At 56.2% G+C, this 17,918-nt stretch overlaps 3 protein-coding genes across 4 annotated transcripts; all 3 read left to right on the top strand.

Moving 5' to 3' along the window:
• Positions 1-4,494: 4,494 nt before the first annotated feature.
• SPATA24 (spermatogenesis associated 24) lies at positions 4,495-9,330 on the top strand. Of its 2 annotated transcripts, none has more exons than XM_036896891.2 (6): positions 4,495-4,656; positions 5,754-5,819; positions 6,070-6,200; positions 6,286-6,356; positions 8,979-9,081; positions 9,188-9,330. In XM_036896891.2, the coding sequence occupies exons 1-6, from the start codon at positions 4,540-4,542 to the stop codon at positions 9,315-9,317; spliced, it is 618 nt and encodes a 205-aa protein (XP_036752786.2). In that variant the 5' UTR covers positions 4,495-4,539; the 3' UTR covers positions 9,318-9,330. The 2 variants fall into 2 exon arrangements, with proteins under 2 accessions (XP_036752786.2, XP_036752807.1); XM_036896912.2 differs by having other exon boundaries at positions 4,496-4,656; positions 9,163-9,330.
• Positions 9,331-10,717: 1,387 nt separating this feature from the next.
• On the top strand, positions 10,718-15,703 carry PROB1 (proline rich basic protein 1). Its single transcript, XM_036896919.2, has one exon. The coding sequence runs from the start codon at positions 11,189-11,191 to the stop codon at positions 14,210-14,212; it is 3,024 nt and encodes a 1,007-aa protein (XP_036752814.2). The 5' UTR covers positions 10,718-11,188; the 3' UTR covers positions 14,213-15,703.
• Positions 15,704-16,262: 559 nt separating this feature from the next.
• Positions 16,263-17,728, top strand: MZB1 (marginal zone B and B1 cell specific protein). The gene is made up of 4 exons (XM_036896982.2): positions 16,263-16,533; positions 16,827-16,951; positions 17,309-17,419; positions 17,516-17,728. Exons 1-4 carry the CDS (start codon positions 16,312-16,314, stop codon positions 17,670-17,672), a joined length of 615 nt encoding a protein of 204 aa, XP_036752877.1. The 5' UTR covers positions 16,263-16,311; the 3' UTR covers positions 17,673-17,728.
• The last annotated feature ends 190 nt before the right edge of the window (positions 17,729-17,918 follow it).

Here is a 17,918-nt window from a genome sequence, read left to right as displayed (position 1 = left end):
AGATATTATTACATCATTTGCATCCCACTCAGTATTTGGAATCAGAGGTGTGGCCAGAGCCAGGTTGAGTACGAATCCTGAAAAATCTGGTCACCTGATACACCGCGTCTGGATTGAGTGTATTTTAACAGAGAAAGAAATTAAACAATTTTACATAAAAAGAACAGCCTTCTATTTTTCCTTTGTTCTTTTACCTTCGCCCATGGCACCCTTAGGTGCTGCATGCTGCCTCCCTTGGAGCCACAGGACGAGAGAAGCTACTGACCTCTGCTCCCAACCTCCCTCATCCATCGGTGGAATTATCAGTGTTCAGACAATTGAAGCATAGGTGGCATCACTGAGTGCAGCACAGGATAGTCAGTGTTCAGATCAGACTACTTAGCAACTGAAGATCAGGTGTTATCTCAGTTCCTTAACGGCTGTGTCCCCAGAGGCCCATATTTAGGAAAGCCTTGGTTTAAAAATACAGTACATGGTTCATTTGGCTCTCCAGAGCCCACATGGTCATAACATCTTTCATTTGGAGAAAGATTGAGATGAGATTCAATTCAGCAAAGAGAGAGAACTTACTATGACCTAGGATGGGGGTCAGGGAGCAAGAGAGGCCCCAAACCAAGGCTCCTGGAGCTCACATCTAACTTCAGACAATGCTCTCCAGTGGGATGAATGTCGAAGGGAGACCAGAGGAAACTTGGGAATCTTATTACAAAGGATTTAACCCCAGATGAGGGATTAGAGCACTCTTCTCCCATTTCCACAAAAAGCACCTCCACCCATCCAAGTATAAAAGTCAACCCAGGAAACTGCGTGATGGACGTGATTTGGGGTCCCCCAGCCGACCACGCCTAATCATGCTCTTGGGTAGTCCCCTTTCTCATCTGGGTTGGCCTTTGCTCTTTAACCAGTAGAGTGTGGCAAAACTAGCAGCTCCCATTTTTGTACTTAAGGGAAACCAGCTGCCGTGTAAGTTCAACCACCCTGAGACCACCAAGTTAACCACAGAAAGAAGCCGAGCAGAGGTGAACCAACCAACTGAGCTGGCAGCAAGAACTGAGAACTGGACATATAATCCAAGCCAAACTGTTTAGGCCCCCCCAGCCGATGGGCAGAGCAGAAATTAGCCACCCCACCAAACCCTGTTCAAACCTCGGAAGCAAATAGTTAAATGGTTGCTGTTTTAAACCATTACATTTTGTGGTAGTTTGCAGCAGTAGACAGAACACCTCGGCTCCCTTTTTTCCATATCCATCATAAGTCCTATCAATTTTACCTCCAGGGCACCTAAACCCATCTGCTCTCACCATCTCTGACGTTGACTCCCAAGCTACCATCTGCTTTCTCTGGTAAAAACCATTGCCACAGCCTCCTGAGTATAAGATGTCTCAGTGCATCTATTCAGGGGCCCTCCAATCTGTACACCTTGCTGCAACCAGGCAGATCTTTTCAAAGCATAAAGTCTACCATGCCACCCTCTGGCTTAAAATATTATAGTAGCTTTATTTTGCCTCCAGAGTAGAGTAAAATTCATCAAAGTTCTCAGTGGCCTAATGCTTAACAAGGTTCTACCAAGTTTCTGGCCTCTATTCCTGCTTGCCCTATACATATTTCTCTTTTCTGCTCTTCTGGCTTTTTAAATTACTACACTCATGCCAGCCATTTTGCCCCACGGACCTTGTGTACACTGTCTCTCTTTCTGGAAACCTTTCACAGTCACCCGTCCCTACCCACTTTGCTAAGTGCCTCCTGGCCATAGAAATAGGTTTCAGCTCATACTTCACTTCCTCACAGAAGTCTTCCCTGATACCTTGACTGGGCTAAATCTCCCTTTAAAATACTCTGATCTCTTTCTTAGCACCTGTCATAGTTATGCTGCTACTTATTTGAATAATTACTTAATTTGGGATTTATTTTGGTATTTATTTGATTGTCTGTCTCTCCTAAGACTAAGCACCAGTCTGGTTTTACCTGAGTTGAACTTTGAAGGGAATGACATGCCATCTTTCTCTGGAAGTACAGCCCAAATTCCCTGAAACTGCCTCCACCAAAAAGTGGGATGTTTCCCTCTCCTTGAATCTGGACTCTGTGGCTCCTTGACTACTTAACAGAATGCAGCAGAAATGACACTATGCCGGCTTTTAGGCCCAGACCTTACAAAACTGGCATCTTCCATTTCCTGTCCCTTTGGGTGCTTTCCGGTGAGCCCAGTCACCATGCTACGAGAAAGCCCGTGGAGAGAAACCAGACCCTTGGTCCACAGCCACAGATGAGCTGACGGCACCGACTGGCCAGCTGTGTGAGTGAGCCACCTTGGAAGCAGAACTTCCAGCCTCCCTGCCCCCCCAGCACCAGCCCTAAAAATCCACGAACAATCCCAGCTGATACTATGTGGAGCAAAGATGAGCTTTTATTATTGAACCTTGCCCAAATTGAAAATTCCTGAGCAACATTTTTTTTAAGCTGTGAATTTTGGGTGGTTTGTTATACAGCAGGAAATGACTGGGACACCAGCCAGGGTGATGACCCCAGACAGAAAGGCAGCCCTTCCCCGGCCAGGAGCACAGAGCTGTTTGTGATGTCAGGTTATCCTAAGCCGGGCTGAGCCCTGGTTGGCCAGGAGCCGGAACTGTTTTTTGACCTAGAGTGGGAGTCTGTGGCAGTCCCCAGCCAACAGGACCATCCCTCATGTCCACGCTGGTAAGCAGCGTGCAGACCTGGGTCCAGGGTTCTCTCTTGCTCATAACCTCCCCTCCCCGGTGAACTGGCTCAGGGAGCCTCGTATACCCCAGGGTTTTGCCCTGAATGTGGAGGGCAGCCACGGCTGGTGGAGGCAAATGCTGAGTAACTAGGGATGTCAGGCAGCACCTCATGCAAGACCCTAGAGAGGTACACAGTTCAGGAACTGCTGCTCCAGAGGAACATGCGCTTTGCCCAGGGTCATTCAGGTGAACATTCACATTCGAAAGACAAAGCTCCAGGAAGTCTCTGTGCAGCACCATGCAACCTACACTGCACGCTCCAGGCCTCAGGTGTCCAATACAACGGCCACTAGGCACACATGTCTATTTAAATTTAAATTTTAACGAATTAAAATATTTAAAAATTAAAAAAAACAATTCCTCAGTCACATGAGCCACATTTTCAGTGCAGAATAGCCACGTATGGCTAGTGGCTGCAGCACTGGACAGTGCAGATGCAGAATCCTTCTATTACAAGTTCCAGTGGATGGTGCTGCTCTAGGCCCTGTAAGATTGAGCAACAGAAACCGCCTTGCTCTCAGGGACATGGAAACAGACACAAGAAACAAGATAAAACGAGGGCTACAGGAATGGCCACATTTGTCATACAGCCCCAAAAGATGGCTTACCTGAACTTTGAGCTTCCCTTCCTGGTCACTGAGAACATTTTTTCCGAACTCCATTTGAATATAGCTATTTCCTGTTTGGGGTATCAAATTCTATAACTTCAGTACCCATTATGTTCAACAAAAATGCAGCATAGCGTCATGGCTAAGCACATGTACTCGGAATCAAACTGCCCGTGTCAAAATCCAGTTCCAAGACTTAGCTTGGGTGACCTTGGGCAAGTTATTCACTCTCATAGAACCTGCATTTCCTCATCTGTAAAATGGGGATAGTAGAACCTTTTTTCCAAGGTTATTATGATCACAAGAAATAACACTAAAAAGGCATAATGGTGCCACGAAATAGTGAAAACTCAACGAACAGCTCTGATTTTCCACGGGCCTAATCTTATTTGGGTTCCAAAAAGCCCTCAAGCAGGATTTGGTGAAGGCGTGTGATTACCTCCTCCTTCCCGACCTCCGTTTTAGAATCTCCCGCATACCCCTCTTCAGTTCTGCTGATCTCAGGCTCCTCAGGGCTCTCGCCAGCGCCTGACAGCAGTCGTTTGTGGCTCCAGGATGGCTGCCCAGAGCCGGGTACCATCGTGAGGCGCTCTCTCTTGGGTGAGGGCACTCCCCTCTTCTGTTCTTGAGCTTTCCTTCAAGATTGCTTCGGTTCAGGCCCCCTAAGTACCAAGTGTGTTCCTAAAATGAAGAGCGGTAACAGGAGGCTGGAGTCCCATACTGTGGGGGAAATTTAGAGATTAGGGTGGGAGAAGAAAGCATGCAAAGCTAAAGATGTGGAGATTGCCTTGGCTGGCTGTTGCTTCGCGGTCTTACTGTTTAACAGTCCTTGGGTGCAGACTGCGGGCTCGTGTCTGAGAGCTGTCTGTTCACTGACCCTTACGGGAAGTATAAGCCGGCCCAGCCTGCTCTTCAGGACTGCTTAAGAAATACAAGATAAGATTAACGTGCAAATTCCCTATAAACTTAAATTCCTATGGGTTGTTACAGTTCCTTCACCCCAGGTGCCCCTTTAAAAGAGAGGCTCCTTTAAGAGGCGGGACCCATTGCCGCTAACAAGTGGAATCCCCGCCCCCTGTTGCCGGGGTGCTTTGTGGCGTCGCATTCTCATTGGTGGGTGGCGGTGGCGAGGCACCCAGAGGCAGCCATTTCCAACGAGCTGGCGAGGGCGGAAGATGGAGACTCCCGTCGGGTGTCCGCCGGGGGGGTCTGGATCGGTGTGTCTCGCCTTCGATCAACTGCGGGACATGATTGAGTTTCAGGAGGACCTGATCCACCAGCTGAGGCACGTGGTACGCAGGCGAAAGAGCTTGGGGGAGTTCAGATTGGACTACGTGGTGGGGGCGGGGCCAGGGGCGTGCCGCGAGCACATTGCCAATGGCATCATTAGGAGGCAGAGGGGTCCAGATGTGTTTGGCTGGCGGGGGTGGAGCCAAAAAGGGGCAGGGTTTTCGTGAATATTTAACCCAGGAATTTTAATAAAAATCGAGTAGATCTATACTGTCTGCCTGGCTGGTAGATATGTCCTCATCTACTTCCCCACTTCAAGTTGGAGATAACTTCACTGACTTCCCAAGGCCCTGTGTGCATGCAAAGTCTAGAATACTATATATATATATATATATATATAAAACATACATAACATCCTTCCTGTTGTGGACAGCCCCTCACCAGCGTCTAATGCAGTGCCAGGCTGTGTGCAATAAGCACAGGTTTGGCTCTTGTACACATTAACTCCAGGGCTTCCAACCCCTTTATGTCCTCCTGCTGTTTCTCAATCAAACCCCAGTTCATGGCTGCCAAGTATTGGAACTACAGATTACCTGGGCAGGCAGGGTAAAATCCTGGCCAGCTGGAGTTCGTGGTTTTTATGTTTTTGTTCTCTATCTTGACAAGAAGGTCAGTAGATATCTCCATCTCAGGAATAAATCCAACTTTACTTCTATTTTTTACTCTAATGGCTGTATGCAGCTGTATGTATTACCTTCAGTTACCTGCAGGTACCCAGCTCGTCCCTGCAGCTGGCCTTTGCATTTGAAACACTTTTCTCTTCCACCCTTTTTCTTCTGGCCCACCCCTATGAAGCATCTCTGCCCCTTTCCCAGGACCACCACTGAGCACCACAGCCCCTTGTGCTTCAACATAACACATACCATGTTAGAAGTGCTGGTGATGAGCTATCTCCTCCATCAGACCAGTTGCTCGTTGATGGCAAGACCTGAAGCTGAGCCTCTGTGAATCTTGTGGAACTGAATTCTCCCTTCGCAGGGCCTGAGTCTCATCCTAGGTGCCCTGGGCATCATCCCATTATCTATCCTTGGTCCTGATCCCCAGAGGGCACCCCTTTCACCCCAGCCCCAGGCCCTCCCTGAGCCAGGCTCTGTTGCAGATGGTTCTCCAAGATGAAAATCTTGTCAGTAAAGAAGAGTTCCAGGCAGTGGAGAAGCAGCTGGTGGTAAGTAATGGCCTCTACAGGCTCCTGCTCCTTCCCCATTTCCCAGGGTCCCTGTGGTTGGGCAGAGTCACTGAGTATTGGCCTCTGAGAGGCTCCAGCCCCGATAGTGAGGACAGAATCTTCCTGTGCCCTGGCTTCCATGTGCCTCTTCCAGAATCTCCCTGTGCCTCTAAGAAATGGGGCTGTGTAAGGGAACCCAGGAGACCCAGAGTGCTTTGGGGTAATGAGGTCACTGCTGCTGCCCCTGCAGGAAGAGAAAGCTGCGCATGCCAAGACCAAGGTCCTCCTGGCCAAGGAAGAGGAGAAGTTGCAGTTTGCCCTCGGGGAGGTAGAGGTGCTATCTAAACAGCTGGAGAAAGAGAAGCTGGCCTTTGAAAAGGCGTGAGTGTGCCTTACTAGAGGGGATGAGGGCTGGGGGTTCTATCTGCCCATCAGCCTCTCACCTTTTCTTATCTTCTCCACCCAGTCTCTCCAGTGTCAAGAGCAAAGCCCTGCAGGAGTCCAGCAAGAAGGACCAGCTCGTCACCAAATGCAATGGTAGGCGGGAGGTCCGTGCTCCGCCCCATGCTTGCTTACACGGGCACTTCCCTAACAGCCCAGTGCCCGTGTCCAGGGCAGGCTTTCATCCCAACTTCTGTTCCCGGATGAGGATACATGCAAGCCCAGGCGTGCCACACCTTCGCAAATGCCTCCAGGGACCATGCAGGCCACGGAAATGAGGGAAGCAGTTGGTGTACAATATTCCTCACGGCCATAAAGGAACGGGCTCACTCCTGTTTTCTTGAAACACACAACCTTTATAGTCCACCTTTTGTTTTCCCACTTTTGGTGGGTATTAGAAATAGTGTACTTTCCTCATAACTATTACAAGAGCAACAACAGGGCAAGCACAGTTCTATTGGGGGCTGACCCTTAATGTTGGGTTGGGGACCAGTAGGTAGCAGTAGGGACTGCGGTGATACAGAGAGCCATGCCTCCTCTCCGGGGCTTAGCGCCTTTGCTGTGGGAATGGGAACCCATTTTAGATCTTTAAAAAAGAAACTGGAAGCCAGGTTTTCAATAGATGGTTTTCTGACTTGGTAGTGTTGCCAACTGATTAAGGAATTTTAAAACTGTTGTATGGGCCAAGTAAAATATGTCTGCGGACCATTAGTTTTTCAGTCTGCTCTGTGCAGACATCTGCGGCCACTTGATGGTCAGCTGGTGCTGCAGGTTGTGAGACACTTTCAGTCAGCTGCACAGTGGCCCTAGACCTCAGGGACCCCTTTCATTTTCCCAGAATTCCAAACTCCCCTTACCTAGTTTAAGAAGTAGATCCAAATCCCATATGGAACATCTGCTTCCTGCACTGCAACACATTTTGAATAGGCCAGAGCCCAAGCCCAGGATTCTTCCTGATGGGCCCCATCCAGAGCACTGGGTACCCCCAACCCACTAATCTGGCCCTCTCTCTTGCTGAGTACTCGCACTGGTAAGATGCCAGCAGGCTGACATCTTGATCTGGCTAGGTAGGCTGGCGGGCCTCATGGTGGTTTGATCAGGGGCTCCCTTAGGGCCTCCTGGGGCCCAACAGGCAGTCATTGCCTCCATACCCAAGGTCACTGGAGCCCAGTCCTTCCCCTCTCCCTGGGCTTCTGCCAGCCTCCCTAAAAGGAGCCTAGGGTTCTTCCCTGGTCATGCTAGAGACATCCCTACTCCAGGGCATTTCCTGGAGAGCACCTCAGGCTGCAGGGCTGTGTCTGCTTGTGGAAGGTGTTGTGTAAGTCGTGGGGATGGAGCCTGGCTGCCTCCCCCTCCAAGGGTCCTGGACCCCTTCAGTGGGGCAGAAGCCCCCACCTGAACAAATCTGGTGATTCACACCAATTTCTGGCGCCATTTTCTGAAAGAACATCACAAGCAATCTGATCGGCTGGATGACCAGCGGGAAGAGACTCAGTAGTCCTGTGCCTCTGACCCAGTGAGCTCAGGCATCATTCTCCTCCTTCACTGGGTCTCTGTCTCACTCTTCTTTTCCATGCTGCGCCTTAACTTTTTACCATATCATTTCTTCTGAAACCTTCAATGTTTAAGCATTTCTGCATTTTCAGAGCTTGTGTCCTAGCTAATCTTTTTCTAACCTTTAAAGGCAGTGAGGATCAGAATTTTCCAGGGCTCCCCAAGGGATAGTATGTAAATGAAGCACCCTCGGATCCCTACAGCTGCATGGGATTTTGACCCAAGACACACAAGCATCCTTGCATCTAATGAGCACTTTATTTGGGGGTAGGCTTTGCTGCCACTATTTCCCGGGGTCTACCACACTGTCCTCATCTTACAGAAGAGAAAATGGGTCTGAAAAGGGAGGCAGCTTACCCAAAGGGGTAATTCTGTCTTATCAGTATTAACTATTTAAATGTTACCTTGTTGTGTTCTCTGACCAGTCCCTGAGGCTTAACTCTACCCGGAGCTGCCTCCTTGAGGGCAGGGACCCTGTCTTCTCCCCTGAAGCTCAGGCACGGGGCTGGGCATCCGGCTAACCCCCAAGAAGTCTGGTTGGGTTGAGATGACTGAACTAGGTGATGTTTCTAAGTCCCAACCCCCCAGGGAACATCCTAGTCATTCATTCCACAAATAAATTTATTGTATATCTACTATGTGCCAGATTCTGTTTTAGGCCTTAGGGTTAAAGCAGTGAATAAAACAAAAATCCTCATCTTTGTGGACCTTACATCCTTAGTAAGGGAGAAGACAAATGAGTGAAATATATGGTATGTTAGATGTGAATACTAAGAAGACAAATATTGGGAAGAGTTATAATTTTAGATTAGGAAGGGTCTTGCTGAGAAGGTGATATCTGTAAAGATCTGCAGGAGTTGAGGGCAGGAGCTGTTCCTCCCCCTGCCTTTGGATAGGGTTACCTACCCCCCTTCAGGAGCTGTCAGCTGCCCTTGTGTGGGTCACCTGGTCCAGAATAGAGTTGTGAAGTCACTACACATTCATCAGATATTATGCCCCCCATCAAGAATCCCTAATCAACTCATTCTTACTAAGGTATTAGCAGCTACTCGTGGAGAACCCCTGGGTGGGGGAGCCAAGTTCTGAAAGAACCCTGAGGAATGCCTTACCTCCTGAAGGGGCATGTGGGATGGGCACCGCCCCTCCCTGCCTCTCTCCCCACAGAAATTGAGTCTCACATTATAAAGCAAGAAGATATACTTAATGGCAAAGAGAATGAGATTAAGGAGTTGCAGCAAGTTATCAGCCAGCAGAAACAGATCTTCAGGTGAGGGGTCCGCACCAGGCTGGGGGTTGTCGATGGAAATAGGGAGCCAGACCTTTGGCCCCTACCCTGGGCTGTCCCCAGCCCACGCCCACCTGATCTGTTGCAGAAATCACATATCTGACTTCCGGATCCAGAAGCAGCAGGAGAACTACATGGCCCAGGTGCTGGCCCAGAAGCATAAGAAATCCGCAGGGATGCGTCAGGCCCAGAGCCACCAGCGTCCCAGGGAAAAATAAAATGTTTATCATCTTCCTGTTCTCTGGCTATAATGTCCTAACCCTACCTTCTCTGCTCTGGGGGTCCCCATCCCAATCCTTCCTATCCCTGTGAGTCCCCCCATCATAGGTCCCCCATCACCAGTGGCCTGGCCCTTGGAATGGGCAGGGGAAGAGACAGAAGGCACCCTCCTTCCTTCCTGCCTCAGTAACCCCAGTGAGATCAAGTTATGAGGGACTGAGTGGAGGACAGGCCTTGGACCACCACCTTCCAGGCCCCTTGGTGGCTCAGAAGAGGATACTGCCCAAGCCCCCAGCCCCTGTTATTTCCCTTGGGCAGTAATGGGGTTAAGGGGTTGTAGCCTAGGGGAGGACTACTCTGTTGTCTAATAGGCACTGTCACTTAACTCTGGGTACGTAATCCCTCCCTATATAAACAGCCCTGGTTACTCCAGTAACGCTCCACCCTACTCCCAGTGCCCTGGTATATTTAACTCTCCCAACTTGGCTATTGAGCAGTAAGGAGTGTGTGTGTGTGTGTCCTGACCAGAGACTTCAAAGACCCCAGGACCACAGTAAATTTGGGAAGTCAGTTTTCATCACATAACGAATCACATTTGCACCTGCTCACACTTTCCCCCAGCAGAAACCCATCAGTCTGCGCAAATGGGAGGAAGGGAAACGGACAAGGCTATGTCTATCTTTAAGCTGGAGAAACAGTCTGAAGAGGCTATGACTTCCTCAAGTTGCACGTGCAGGGCTGAATGTGATGGACAGGCTTGAGCCCTTTAGAAGTCACCACTGATGGCCAGGTGCTCCTGGGGACACTCTGAGCTGGGGGACCCATGCAGGGGAGGCTGAGTCAGATTCGTCAAGTCCAGCCTTCCCCGGGTCAGTGTGAGGATGAGTGCTTGCTCTTGCTCCAAGGCTAGCTAGGACCTGAGTCATAGCAGGACCTTGAAGCCAGACATTCAAGGGCAATTGGTGCCCATTTCATTATCCAAGACAATGACAGGTTGTGGCTGCTTCCCCACCAGCACCTGTTCCCAGAGCAAGTCCTAAGATGGTGGGGGACGAGTGAGGACCTTGTGAGGGCCTGGGGGAACATAGAGCTATTTCTGCCTCAAAGCAGCTCTAGAGAGGGGACCACAGCTGCCCCAAACGCATCAGTTCCAAAACGCAGTTCCTAAGAGACCCCCACGTCAGCATCCAGGGCTTGTTCTGGCTGCCAAAGCAGCCTGTGAAAGCTAGAGCTGTCCACTTCCTTCCAGTAGGTTCCCACCAAAGGCAGTGGGTCCAGCCAAGGACAACACCTTTCTGAGGCTCCAGCACAGCTTTTTGGAGTGGGGGAGCCCTGTAAGCAATGCACCTCTAGCAAAGATAGTGGGGTGACAGGTCAAAGAAAGCGGTGGGTGCACCCTTCTGAGTGTTAGCAGAGGCAGGCCAGGAGGGCAGGGAGGGGTGCGCCGCGGGAAGACCCTGGGGGCAGAGGGGAAGATGAAACTGGTAGCAAGACCTGAACTGCCCGGCCATAACGCCTGACCCTAGGCAAGTTCCTGCTCAGCCTGTTTCCTCGCCTAAGAGGGGTGGCCTTGGGCCTTGCCCCTGGCTCCAAGTCGGACGCCCATCTTTCCCTCACCTTCCTATCAGCCTCAGCTTGAAGTGCCACCCCAAGTGCTGCGGCCTGCGGGAAGGGGAGACGGGGATCGGGAGGGCAAGGCCCAGGGCCCGCATCTCCCCTGCGGGAAACGCCTCAGGCTTGAAAGCAGACGCGGCCTCTTTAAGGCCCGGTGACCCCGCGGCATTCACGGGCGGGGCGGGGACAGTGCGGGCGACCGCAGCGCCAGCCGAGGGGAATGCGAGGGCGGTAGTGCGCGGTGGCTGGCCCCACGATGCTGCCCGCGCTCGCCCCGCCAGCCCGGCCTGGGCCCCCAGGGCAGCTGCCCGCGGCCCCCACCCAGCGCCAGGACTCCTCCGGTTCTTCAGCCTCCTACCACACGGCTCCGGGTTCTCCAGAGCCCCCGGACATCGGGCCGGACGCGGAGGGCCAGGCGCTCTGGCCTGGGGTGGCCCCTGAGCGGGGGGCGGGCGCGCAGCCTTGCCTGTCCGTCAGCGCCCAGAATAGCAGCCGGCAGCTCCGGACCGGCTCGGGTTTCCCGCGGGGCCGGGGCTTGGGCCCGCCGCCACCCCGGCCCCAGCTGCGCATGCTGCCGTCGGGGGAGATGGAAGTCATCTTCGGCGCCGGGGCCCTGTTCAGCCGCCCCGACACGGCGGACGGGGAGGTGCGGCGGCTCCCCGCGCGCGCCTTCCGCAGCATCTCCCCGCGCGGGCCCGAGGCCCCGGACGGTGGTTCCCGCTGGGCCACCTGCTTGGAGCTTCGGCCCCGCGAGCCGGGTCCTGCCGCCCCAGCGCCGTCCGAGTGCGTGGAGGTGGCACTGGAGGGGCACGCTGCGCCCGGAAGGCCCCGGACGGTGCCCAAGCGTCGGATCGAGCTGCGTCCCCGACCCCGGAGCCCCCCGCGAGGGGCCAGCGCGTCGCGCCCCCGACGACTTCTGCGCACCGGCTCCCTGGACGAGTCACTGGGCCGCCTGCAGGCCGCCGCGGGACTCGTGCAGACGGCGCTGGCCAGAAAGCTGAGCCCCGTGGCCGCGGCGCCCGGCAACGCCACCTTCGCGCCCACAGAGCACCCAGAGCCAGCGGCCCGGGAAAGGGACCGCAGTGCCCGAATGGTCCCGGAGGAGGCCGGGTCTCGGCCACCGCGCGTGCAGTACAGCTCAGCCCCCGCTAAGGCCCCGAGGCCATGGCCCAGCCTCCGCGAGCGCGCGATTCGGCGCGACAAGCCCGCACGCGGGACCGAGCCGCCGGGTCCGGTCAGTTCCAGCGTCTTCCTGCAGTCAGGGGAGAAGACCCGAGAGGCACAAAGCCAGGAACCCAGTACTCGGTGCCCACCAGGGACTCTGGGTCGCAACGCCCTGAGGTCAAAGGGTCCACCTTTAGAATCCAAGACCCTCTGCGACGTTCCCGGTGAAGCTGCGAGGCCGAGGAGCCCGTCCCCGCTGTTGCAGGCTTCAAATGGGACAGTGCAGAGTCCTCACTGCCCGTTCCCCCAGAGCCTGTCACCGAGGGATCGCGTTATTCGAAGGGTGAGTAGCCCTTCGTTTCCTGAGGCATCCTCCGCATGGGAAAATCAGAATCCCGCCGTCGAGGAAACTGTAAAGAGAACGAGCCCTTCCCCTCCCACGCTTTCCCAGTGGAATGAGGATGTCGCCAGGGCAAGAAACCCGTCCCGCGAAGCTCTTCCCCTGTGGGAGGTGGAGCGCCCGGCAGTCGGGGAGACCACAGAGGGGAGGAGGAGCCTGTCGCCGCCACCCTTGTCCTCGTGGGAGGCTCCGGTTCGTCCTCCTGGGATGTGCAGCCCGTCGCTCCAAGAGACCTGGGAGCCCATAGTGCGCGGCCCATCGCTGGTATCTACGCAGGAAGCTCAGAATGGCGTAGCCCAGGACGGGCTGGCACAACCCAAGAGGTCCGCACCCGGGACCCCAGAGTTAACAGAGGCGCAAAGTCCGTCCACGCTCGAGATGGGGGATCTCGCTTTGCAAGGCAGGCAGTTGTCCCCAGAGGTGGCTCCACCCGAGCTGCCCCTCAGTCGCCTCGTAGGCACCCTGGATGCGGATGCGCGCCCGGAATCCTTGGGCCCGGGAGAAGCGTGCCCGGTGCGCCCTCGCACAACCATTCCGCGGCCCCGCGACGTGCGCAAAATGGTGAAGACCACATACGCGCCAAGCTTCCCGGCAGCGACCCCAGGCTCAGGGTTGTCCGAGCCTCCTGCGGACACCCGCGGAGAGGAGGGCGGTGCATCCGAGACGCAAGAACTCCAGGCCCTGGGGTCCCCCGCCCCGGCTCACTACACTTCCATTTATCTCAAGGACTTCCTGCCAGTCGTGTCGCACCCCTACGAACCCCCAGAGCCGTCCTCCAACACAGTCCTCCGGGAAGCTTCGCAGCCCAACGGAGTCCCGCGGCGGAGGGCAGAAAACAGCACCGCGAAACCCTTCGCGCGCACCGAGATCCGACTGCCGGGTGCCCTGGCCTCGGGCCGCCGGCGGGAAGGAACCCGGGGCGTCCGTGTGCGCGGCGCTGGTGGAGAGAACCAGGGTGTGGAGGCCCAGCGCCTTGTCCCCGACGGCGAGGGTCGGACCAGCCCTCTAGGCGGCGCTCGCACCTCACCCCAGCGGTCGTCCATGGGGTCGGCTGAGGCCCAGACACCCCGACCGCCCCGCCCCAGCTCCCCTCAGGCGCACCCCAGCTCGAGCTCTGGGATAGGACGCAAATTGGAGACGCCCCCTTCGGGCCCCGAGCGCGCCTCTGCGGGCCAGCCGGCCCTCCCGCGGGAACCCCGGGCGTCAGCGTCGCCCCAGCCCCGCGCGGCCTCGGCGCCTCCGACGGACCGATCCCCCGAAGGCCCCTCCCAGGGGGTGCGCAGGCCGCCCGGAGCCGCGCCGCCGGGGAAAGTCCTGGTGGACCCCGAGAGCGGCCGCTACTACTTTGTGGAGGCGCCACGGCTGCCTCGGCTACGGCTGCTCTACGACCCCGAGAGCGGGCAGTACGTAGAGGTGCTCCTGCCGCCCTCGTCCCTGGGGCCGCCCCGCCGCGTCTACACCCCGCTGGCCCTGGGCCCCGGCCTCTACCCGCCAGTCTATGGCCCTATCCCTGGCTTCTCCCTGCCACCATCTCCGGGTCCGCCGGCCTTCAGTGGCCCCCAGCTACCCTGGGCCTCCGAGGCAGGGCCCCTGGACGGGACGTACTACCTGCCAGTGAGCGGGACCCCCAGCCCCGCACCTCCTCTGCTCCTCTGTGCCCCACCCACCAGTTCGGGCCCCACCCAGCCCGGCAAGGGCTCCCTGTTTCCGGCCTGAGCCCCACGTTGTTGAGGCCCGGCTTCCGTTCCTCACCCCTCCTTTCCTTCTGTCACCTCTTGCTTTTACCCATCCCATCCAGTCTTCAGCCCGGAAGTTACCTTCAAGGACTTTACCTGAGACCGCCGGGCTGAGGGAGCTGGAACTGGGGGTCAGGGAGTGACTGCCTACTTCTAACCACAACAAAACCGTACACCCCTTTCCCAAGCATTCCCAGCGTGTAGTGTGTGTGTGTGTAAAAGTGAAGAGTCTCAGGACTTGTCCCCAGGAGCCTACGTGAGTGAGCCCGGTGCTCCCTAGGGGCAGTGGGAAACGGGAGCAGCAGGGGACGGGGCTGCCGCCAGGGGCAGTGGGCTGTCTGTCCCTCGCTGCAGGGGAGCAGTGAGCCGCTAGTGACACGGGTGGCATAGAGGGAGAAGAGCTCTGGCTGTCAGACCTGTGTCTCTTAGGAAGAGGATCTGAGCCTTGGCCTGAGGAGCTGCGGGCTGGGTGGCTGGTACAGCTCCCGGGCCAGCCTGGGTCTGAGGAAGGGAGCTGCGGGCACAGCAGGTGAAGGTGGAATAGGGAGGTAATATGGGAGGGACTGTGGAGGGTCAGCCTGGAATTGGGGTGGGCTTACTGGGCAGGGAGGTGGGGAGGTATCTGTTGTCTCCAGCTGGGAACCCCACTCCTCATGCCCCCCGCAACCCCAGCATCTAACTTGGCATCTCTAAGCCCTCAGAGCTGAGCTGGTTCATCCTGGGGCCAGGAGTGGGGCATTCACAGCCATTCCCACCCAGGGAAGTGGGAAGGTAAACTGAGTCAGCAGGAAAGACAAGCAGGAGGATGGTTGGGCTATTGTCCCAGAGGAGCCTCTGGACCCCTCTGGGCGGGGTGGAGGGCGGGTTAGGGCTGGCAGTAGAAGGGATGCCCTTGTATGGGGGAGGCCAGAGACTTAGAGCTGCTAGCTGGTTCCACTCCCTCGGTAACAGATGTGGCAGCCATGACCAGGGAGGGGCCAGCTCTGCAGGCTGGCAGTAGCATAGGAAGGGACAGGGCCCAGAGTGTGTGTTCTGGGAACATTCAAGGAGGGCAGAGGGAGGTGGCATGGGTGGGAGGTGCCCTGCTTACGGGTCTGTGTATAATTCTGAACTCGAAGTGGCTGGCCTTGTGGGACTGGTATGTGATGTGATAGGTTTGGAGAACGGTTCCTATTAGATGCAGGGTTGGGATGGAGTTCTGTGACTGCCTTAACTCCCAGGTTTCTGGGGAGCCTGGGGCCCAGGGAGTCCCTGTCCCCCTGCCTCGGACTGGCAGCTGACCAGGGGAACTATGAGTCAGAATAATCTAGACATCTTTTTGTGGCCAAAGATGGTGGTTTCAAAGGCATGAAAAGTCCTGGGCCCCTCACCTCATCCTGTGACTGTGGCTGGGGGCAGGTGTGCTGTGCATGTGTGCACTGGTGTGCAATAAATTGCTGATCCAGTGAACCGTGATGGCTGGAACAACCGGTGCAAGGTGTCTGATTTCCTGCCGCCGCCCCTTAGCACCCCCTACAATGCCCTTCCATGCCTGGGTGTGGCCTGGGTGGAGGGAGCCCTGGGGCTCAAGGAAGGAGACTGTGTGTTGGCAAACTCGTCTCCTGAGGATGAAGCCCGGGGCTGGCAACACACCGGTGGCCTTATTCCTCCTGAAGGCTGAGTGGCCAGTGGCTCTGGGATCAGGCGGCCTTGGGTTCCCATTTCAGCACATCCTCTCTGGCTGTGTGGCCTTGGCTCTGTCACTTCTCTCTGAGTGTTCATGTGCTCAGTGGTAGAATAAAGATGACAGCGACCAGCCAGTCCCTCCCCCAAGGTGCCCAGCACAGTGCCTGCCTCACGGCCAGGCCCCAGGCTGTGGGAGGGTTCAGCCCCCAGGGGCCCTCGCCCAGGCCCAGCTCCTCTCCTTGCCTCTTTGTTCCCTATCTGTGAAATGGAGCTGAGCTGGTTGGAGCAGGTCCCGCTAGAGGAGGTGCACACGTGGCATTACCAGGGCCCTGGAGGCAGAGAGAGAGTGGGAGGGGTGAGGTGTCAGTTCCCCATTGGTCTGGGTCGGGGTTCCAGGCGGCCCCCAGTGCACACATGCACAGCACACCTGCCCGTAGCCACAGCCGTGCTCCCCGGACCATGAGGCTGTCGCTGCCCCTGCTACTGCTGCTGCTGGGGGCCTGGGCTGTCCCTGGTGGCCTCGCAGACAGGGCCCCGCTCACCGCCACTGCCCCGCAGCTGGACGATGAGGAGAAGTACTCAGCTCACATGCCGGCTCATTTGCGCTGTGATGCCTGCAGGGCTGTGACCTACCAGGTGAGTCCCGCCCCAGCAGTTCCCCTGCCCCTGGCCAGGCCCCTCCATCTACCTCAGATTCCACCACTGGCCTTTGATCCCCAACCCCTGTCCCAGGGCATCAAGCTAGACCCCGCCTTCCAGGATGTTGCCATCTTCACCTCACCCAAGCCTCTACGCTTCAGTTCACCCATCTTCCGGCTCAGAAGGCTCCCCTGCCACCTCATTCTCCCCCAGAGAAACAGGCTCCTGTCTGCCCCTCCCCACCACTGAGCAGGCCCAAAGCCCAGGCTCTCAGCCCCTCCTTGTTCCAGATGTGGCAACACCTGGCAAAGGCAGAGGCCAAGCTTCACCCCCCAGACTCTGGGGGGCGGCGGGAGCTGAGTGAGTCGGTATACACCGACGTCCTGGACCAGAGCTGCTCCCAGACCTGGCAAGAGTGAGTTGAAAATCCAGCTCCTACCTCCCTCCTCCGGGGGCAGGGTTGGTGGGTGGGGGTTCCACTCTCAGTCTCGCACCACGCACACGCCCCACTGGGTCTCTGGTCCAAGGTAGGGTGCTGGCTGGGACGAAGTCTGAGCTCTGGAGCTGCAAAAGGGTAGGTGGGTACCAGGAGACAAGGTTGCTGTGTAACCTCGGGCCAGAGGTTTCCCCTCTGTGGTCCCCAGTTTTCCATCAGGGATGATCAGAGTCTGGGTACTACACTCAGCAAATGCAAAGGGTATCCAGCTCCACGTGGAGATGCGTCCCTTGCTGGCTGGGCTCCCACTAATCCCTCTTCTCCCCACCGCCTCAGCTACGGGGTCCGAGAAGTGAACCAAGTGAAACGTCTCAGTGGCCCAGGACTTACCAAGGGGCCAGAGCCCAGCATCAGTGTGATGATCACGGGGGGCCTCTGGCCTGCCAGGTGATGACAGGAGGGTGGGGATGGGATGGAGCCCTTGGAGCCCTGCGCTGCCTCTGTGGTCATGCAGAGTCTAAGGTTCCTGCTGGGCTCCTCCAGGCTCTCCACGACTTGTTTGCACTACCTGGGGGAGTTTGGAGAAGACCACATCTATGAAGCCCACCAACGAGGCCGCGAGGCTCTGGAGGTGCTGCTGTGTGGAGGCCCCCGGGGGCCCTGCTCAGAGGCGGCGCCCGTCCCGAGGGCAGAGCTCTAGTGCACCTTCCTGGCGTGCCCCTGAGGAGAGCTGGGGCTTCCTGCGGGTCCGCGCCACTCTTTACTACGGCTGCCCGGACCACAGGGACACCTTGCAAGAGAGATTTGCCACTCTCCCTTCCTCCTCCACCTCCTGCACCCCGGGGCCTGGGCGCGGGCCAGGGCCTTCCCCTCTGGACTCAAATAAAACGCAGTGACCTCGATTCCTTCTCTCTGCAAAAGGTGCTCGGGGAGGCTGGGAGGACAG

Source organism: Manis pentadactyla, chromosome 13 (genome assembly GCF_030020395.1).
Source record: "Manis pentadactyla isolate mManPen7 chromosome 13, mManPen7.hap1, whole genome shotgun sequence".
In the NCBI taxonomy this organism is placed as follows: Eukaryota; Metazoa; Chordata; class Mammalia; order Pholidota; family Manidae; genus Manis; species Manis pentadactyla.
Note: the sequence above shows the minus strand (reverse complement) of the source record. Positions and strands in the feature narration are given on the sequence as shown.